The sequence below is a fragment of the Magnolia sinica genome, chromosome 7, assembly GCF_029962835.1.
Source record: "Magnolia sinica isolate HGM2019 chromosome 7, MsV1, whole genome shotgun sequence".
Classification (NCBI taxonomy): Eukaryota; Viridiplantae; Streptophyta; class Magnoliopsida; order Magnoliales; family Magnoliaceae; genus Magnolia; species Magnolia sinica.
The window spans coordinates 93,545,173-93,552,066 of NC_080579.1; the positions used below are offsets into that span (position 1 = coordinate 93,545,173).

At 47.3% G+C, this 6,894-nt stretch overlaps 1 protein-coding gene across 1 annotated transcript; it reads left to right on the forward strand.

The window, feature by feature from the left end:
• Window positions 1-1,612: 1,612 nt before the first annotated feature.
• Window positions 1,613-2,431, forward strand: LOC131250721 (uncharacterized). The gene has a single exon (XM_058251000.1). The coding sequence runs from the start codon at window positions 1,613-1,615 to the stop codon at window positions 2,429-2,431; it is 819 nt and encodes a 272-aa protein (XP_058106983.1).
• The last annotated feature ends 4,463 nt before the right edge of the window (window positions 2,432-6,894 follow it).

Below are 6,894 nucleotides of genomic sequence, written 5' to 3' on the forward strand. Positions count from 1 at the left end.
CTGAAGTTATATATTGTCACATGTTAACATGATTTGCCTCTGTACATAACCTCTTGATGCGACACATGGAGGATTCCATGATTATATACAAGCCACACTTGGGATGCAATTAGACAAATGTGTAGAAAAAGGGACCTTGAACCGGTGTCATTTGATCAAGGTACCTTATTAGAACATCCCAAGGTAGAGGACCTCATGAGCCGGGGATGCTGGTAATGGGACACTATGCTCGAGCTATCGGCCTACGCTGGGTGTTGAGCCCCCCGTAGTGACCATTGAGTTGCTTAAGTTAGCTGATTGTAATTAGATTAATAACGGCTGACTAATCATGCATTCATAGCATATTGGTGATGACGAATGGCTAATTCTGGATGTTGTAGCACGTGCCCTAGAGTTGTTGGGGTATCATTTCGCTAGCTCCCAGACCATCGACTATCGACCCCTGTCCGACTGGATGATTTTCCCAGGTCGATGATTTGCATGGGTGACGAGCCCAAGTCCGGCTGGATGTGCATCCCCAGGCCGATGTGCATTCATGCATTCATGCATGTAATAAGACTGCATATTGCCTGTTTTGGATTATTGCTTGTTTTTCCTTTTAACTATGTTTACTAAGGCGGAGATGTGTAATCTTGAGGGGAATTCACACTGAGCTGGCCACTCATTCATCAACTATCCAACCGTACAGAACATGTAGGGACGAACGTAAAAGGTGTTGATGCCAGCCTTGATGATACCACCATGGAGCCAGAGGAGGAGTATAACGAGGACGAGCCACATCAGGATGCAGCGGTGTATTTTGGTGTTAATCAGTAGTTGATACTTTATATTTTAGTGGTTTGGTATTTTGGACTTATGGATTTTTGTAACTAAGACCCCCAGCTGAGCGGGTCAAATTTTGAGCTCTCATGAATATGCATGCTTCTTTTGGCTATCGCACTCTGAGTTTACATTCCGCTGTTTCTCTGATTCATTAACTCCCGGATTTTTGAAAACGAGTCTCGTACTCGGGTTTTAGAAATCGGGGCGTTACAAAGTTGGTATCAGAGCGGAGTCTGAGATAACCTAGCTGTGGGATCTAAGTATACAAAACCCTTAGGAAAATAACCTAGGACAAACATAAAGATTTCCCTTGGAAAGTAGCTAGGGTGAACAAATGTAGAAAACAAAACACACAGGACCCCTTGAGAAACATCAAAACAGTCGTGTGAACTCAGAAACAGAAATCTTAGCCTCCCCTCAGAAAATTCAACCAGGGACATCCCTTAATCAAGTAATAAGATAACTAACCTTGACACTACTTTGCGAAAGATTAAGGACATCCTCAAACAATTGAATCACGAATTTTGACTTCTCAGGGAATCATGCCTCGATCGATATCCAGCCTATCCCCTCGAGTGAGCGCCAAAGAGAGCGCAATCCGGAGTATACCCCAGGCCTTCCACCGGGCATCGCAAATACAGACAATGCGTCAGAAACGGTGGGGGATTCTCCTTCCCCATGAGACTTCACCACCGAGCTGCCATCCCAATACTTCGCACAAGGGACGCCGACGGCTGGAGCATCCGCAAGAGATCAGACTGGGGCTGCAGCCTTTGCAGCCATTGAGCAAATGGCTACAGCCATGCAGCAACAACAAGAAGTATTCATGCGTCAACAACGGGATATGCATAATCTTCTGATGGAATCCTTGGGAAACAGAGATCGCGGAGAGGCATCCCGAGAAAGATATAGTCAAGGTGCGGACATCTTTGAAAGGTTCTTAAAGCTCCGACCTCCAACGTTTGAAGGAGCGCCGGATCCTGTACAAGCGGAACGTTGGCTAGCAAGGATTTACAAGATTATGCAGCCCCTAGAGTGCACCGACTCTCAAATGGTATACTTGGCCACATACTTGTTGGAAGGCGAGGCGGCGAACTGGTGGCAGGGCCTACAACGGAGCGTCCCGCCCACATATGCATGGACATGGGCTGGGTTTAAGACGAAGTTTCTTGAAAAATACTTCCCCCGGTCATGTAGGAATGAGAAGATAGCTCAGTTCTTAAAGCTGGGGCAGGGCAATCTGACCGTCGCCCAGTATGAGGCTCGGTTCGATGAACTTTCTCGATATGTACCGAAAGCCCTGGAAGATGCTGAGTACAAATTACAGAAATTCAAGGAGGGGCTTCGACAGGGAATCCAGTCGCGACTATGTGCTTGGGACTTCGAAGACTTCACCGAGCTGGTGGATAAGGCTATGAGAGTCAAAAAGGATTTTGAATGCGCCCTAAGGACCCGTTCCTCAGTTAGGGAAGCCCTAATTAGGCCCAGACAAGCGCCTCTAGCCCCATCTGCATCAGAAAGGAGAGCTAGGGTCATGTCTGCAGGAGCGCCACCCATGCCTACCGTAAGAGGCTGTGAGTACTGCCACAAGATCGGGCACTCTGCATGAAGTTGTTTCAAAAAGATAAGAGATGAAGTCATTGCTCCACCAGCAGGTCGCCCGCATGCAGAACTCGTAGCTACCAAGGCCGCAGATGCAAAGATCGAGACCTTCAGTCCACCAGAGGGCCCCTGCTCGCGTATTCGCTATAGCCACGGCAGACACTGAGGAAGACCTTCATCAGACCATTCACGGAACCGCTCACATACACGGTACCCCTGTCTTTCTCTTATTTGATTCCGGTGCAACCTTATCTTTCATGGACTCTACTATTGCAAATAGACTAAGGCTAAACATAACTTGCATACGTGCTCCCTTAGTCGTAGCATCCCCCATGGGTAAATTTTTCGAAACAGACAAGATATGTAAAGATTGTCCCCTAACTCTTGCATACCATGAAGTGGCTGTGGACCCAATCCTCATGCCTATGAAACAATTCGACATCATCCTCGGGATGGATTGGCTTTCTCGAGCCCGGGCAGTAATGGACTGCCACAACAGAACGGTCACCATAACCGTCCCTGGGTAGGCCTCCTTCACCGTAAAAGGGAAAAGTAAGCACGGTACGCTGGAAAGTTTACAAGCCTTGGAAGAATTAGAATCAGTCGAATCCGCTATGAACCAAATCTCAGTGGTGCGGGAATTCCCTGAAGTATTTCAAGAGATACAAGGACTACCCTCAAGGCGAGCAGTAGATTTCTACATCGACCTCAAACCAGGAACTGCCCCTATATCATTACCACCGTTCTGAATGCCCCGTGTGAAATGGAAGAGCTTAGGAAGCAGATAGATGAGTTGCTGACCCAGGGTTTCATTCGCCCCAGCGTCTCTCCTTGGGGAGCACCAGTCCTCTTCGTGAAAAAGAAGGACGGATCGATGCGCCTCTGCATAGATTACCGGCGGTTGAATGAAGTGACGATAAAAAATAGATATCCTCTCCCGCGTATCGACGACTTGTTCAATCAGCTCAAGGGCGCCAGATATTTCTTGAAGATTGATCTGCGATCAGGATATCACCAGTTAAGAATCAGGGATGAGGATATCCCTAAAACTGCATTCAGGACTCGTTATGGGCACTACGAATTCCTAGTAATGTCCTTTGGACTTACAAATGCTCCGGCAGTATTCATAGACCTCATGAACCGAGTCTTCATGCCATACCTAGACCGGTTTGTGATCGTGTTCATCGATGGCATCTAGGTTTACTCTAAAAGCCAAGAGGAACACGAGGAACACTTGCGCACGGTCCTGAGTACGCTGAAGAAAAATTAGCTGTATGCCAAGCTATCAAAATGCGAGTTCTGGGAAAGGGAAGTGAAATTCCTAGGGCACGTAGTGAAGGAAGAAGGCATCGCAGTCGATCCCGCTAAAGTCGAAGCAGTATCCAAATGGGACCAGCCTACCACAGTGACTAAAGTTCGAAGCTTTTTAGGCATGGCAAGTATTACAGGCGTTTTATCAAGGAATTCTCCCGAATCGCATGACCACTCACCCAACTAACGAAGAAGAACGCTCGATTCACATGGGACGAGAACACGGAGGCAGCCTTCCAGGAGCTGAAAATGAGGCTGACGTCTGCACCAATACTCACCCTTCCACAAGAAGGAGAACAGTTTGTGGTGTATAACGACGCCTCGAAGATGGGCCTTGGCTGTGTTTTGATGCAGAACGACAAAGTGATTGATTATGCCTCCCGCCAACTGAAGAAGCACGAAGAGAACTACCCGACTCATGACCTAGAGTTGGCAGCGATAGTCTTTGCCTTTAAAATATGGAGGCACTACCTATACGGTGAGGATTTTCAGGTGTTCTACGACCACAAGAGCCTGAAATACATATTTACACAGAAAGATTTGAATATGTGCCAGCGCTGGTGGATAGAGACACTCAAAGACTTCCACCTTGATATCTCGTACCACCCTGGTAAAGTGAATTCTGTAGCTAATGCACTGAGTCGGAAGAAGAAACATGAGCTGGTGGCCACTCTAATGATCAAGGAGTGGGAGATGATGGAGTTTGTACAGGATTTCGACATTCAGCTTACCCTCGATGAACCCGATGCGTATGTAGCTTTGTAGACTGCAGAGCCGACCCTGGTCGGACATGTGATCTCCGCCCAGGACCAGGATGAATGGCTCGTTAAGATGAAAGAAAGATGCAAGAGCGAAGAGATATCGGGCTGGAGGGTTGGTAGCGATGGTGGCCTTCGGTACCAAGGATGGATATGCGTACCCAACGATGCAGAATTAAGAAAGGAAGTAATGAAAGAGGCACACCACTCCATAATGGCCATACATCCAGGGAGTACAAAGATGTACAACAATATAAAGAGGCAATACTGGTGGAGTAACATAAAAAGAGACATAGCCAGTTTTGTAGCAAGATGTATGGTGTGCTAAAAGATAAAGGCCGAGCACCGCAAACCCGCAGGCCTTCTTCAACCCCTACCTGTAGTTGAGTGGAAGTGGGACAACATCTCTATGGATTTCATCGTTGGACTTCCAAGAACTCAGAGAAAACATGACTCAATCTGGGTCATTGTGGATAGGCTAACAAAGTCTGCTCGATTCTTGCCTATTCGAACGACAGATTCAACTGACAATCTTGCAAGACTCTACGTTCGCGAAGTCGTTCGGCCTTATGGAGTTCCTCGGGAGATCATATCAGATCATGACTCCCGCTTTACGTCTACCTTTTGGAGAAGGTTGCAAGAGGAACTCGGCACGGAGCTTAAGTTCGGCACAGCATTTCACCTCCAGACAGATGGACAGACAAAAAGAGTGAATCAGGTCCTGGAGGACATGTTGAGAGCTTGTGCCCTCGACTTCAAGGGAAACTGGGATGATCATTTGGCCCTCGCCAAGTTTGCTTACAATAACAGCTTCCAATCCAGCATAGGCATGGCACCGTATAAAGCTCTATATGGTCGCCCCTGTCGGGCCCCACAGTGTTGGGCAGAAATGGGAGAGCGAAGTTTGCTGGGACCAGAACTTGTCCAAGTCACCACTCAGGTAATTGACGTTATTCGAAAGCGTTTACGCACTGCACAAAGCAGACAGAAAAGTTATGCGGACAATCGACGACGCGATCTGGAATTTGCAGTTGGCGATCACGTATTTTTGAAGGTCTCCCCTATGAAGGGTCTAATGAGGTTCGGGCAGAAAGGGAAGCTTGCACCTAGTTTCATCGGACCTTTCGAGATCTTGGATCGAGTGGGAGCCGTGGCATATCGCCTTGCGCTACCGACCACATTGACCGGGATCCACAATGTCTTCCACGTGTCTATGTTAAAGAAGTACACACCAGACGAGTCACACGTTGTTAGCTGGGAGCAGATTGAACTTGCCGACGACGCTTCTTATACGGAGGAACCCATTCGCATCCTGGACCATAAAGAGCAGGTCTTACGGACAAAGACATTACCATTAGTCAAGGTTCTTTGGTCACACCATGGAGAAGAAGAGGCGATATGGGACCTAGAAGCTGAAGTTACGAAGAAATATCCACACCTATTCAATGACACACCACAGGTAATTTCGAGGACGAAATTTATTTTTAGGGGGGTAGATTGTAACACCCCGTACTTTCAGTTAAAACTCGAGACCCTTCAACCTAATGACTTAACACGCACAAGTTAGGATTTCCCAAGCAGCATTGAGACCATCCGCCACGACTCGGGAGACTCAACTTACACTCCACACCAATCAAAGAGGTAAGCATGATCAAATAACCTAAGCTAGATCATTTTTTTAAGATAACTTGTGTTGGCATTATTTCAAGGACTAAATCCCCGAGAGTCAACGGATAGGCAATAGGGTATCTCTGCGTTAAAGACACATATTTAATCATTGAAAACAAGTATCGAACTTAATTAACCAACAGATCACATCATTCGGGCCAAATTCAGCCCTAAAAGGCATGATACGACCCACCTGGGCCTCGGCCCCGCCCCAAATTGGGTCGGGACCCTTATGACCAGTCCCCAAGACAGTTGAGCGGGGCGGATCAAGCACCAGAGTCGTGATGAGCCCCCAAAGCTAGTCGCACGTATACCTCAAATACTAATGCACAAGGTGTATTGGATGATTACTTAATAACAAACCATGGTTAACCGAACCATATTACAAACAAATTTCTCAGAAACGTTCCCGCCAGCGCCCTGTTTAAAAGAATCGGCCTTTGAGCTTCTAGGTGGCCCACCTTGGTCATTTTCTGGACGATCCACACCATCCATTTCACTCACATGGGTCCCCTAATTAAAACCATATAAGGGTTTAGACCTGCTCATAGGAACAAGAGAGATGAAGATGGACCGTCCATTCCCCATCATGAGGATAGGCAGAAGGTCTGAAACTTCTTTTTTTTTTAGGATGGGGAGGGCGGCGACACAGCCGCTGTCTCCCGAGGCTGCAATAACACCTACCATCAGCCTTCTCCCTCTCTGCCTATATAAGGTAAGGTTCAGCCCTCCC

Excerpts from the sequence above, each read along its gene's own strand:
- LOC131250721 (XM_058251000.1), top strand. The coding sequence starts at position 1,613 with ATGGCTACAGCCATGCAGCAACAACAAGAAGTATTCATGCGTCAACAA.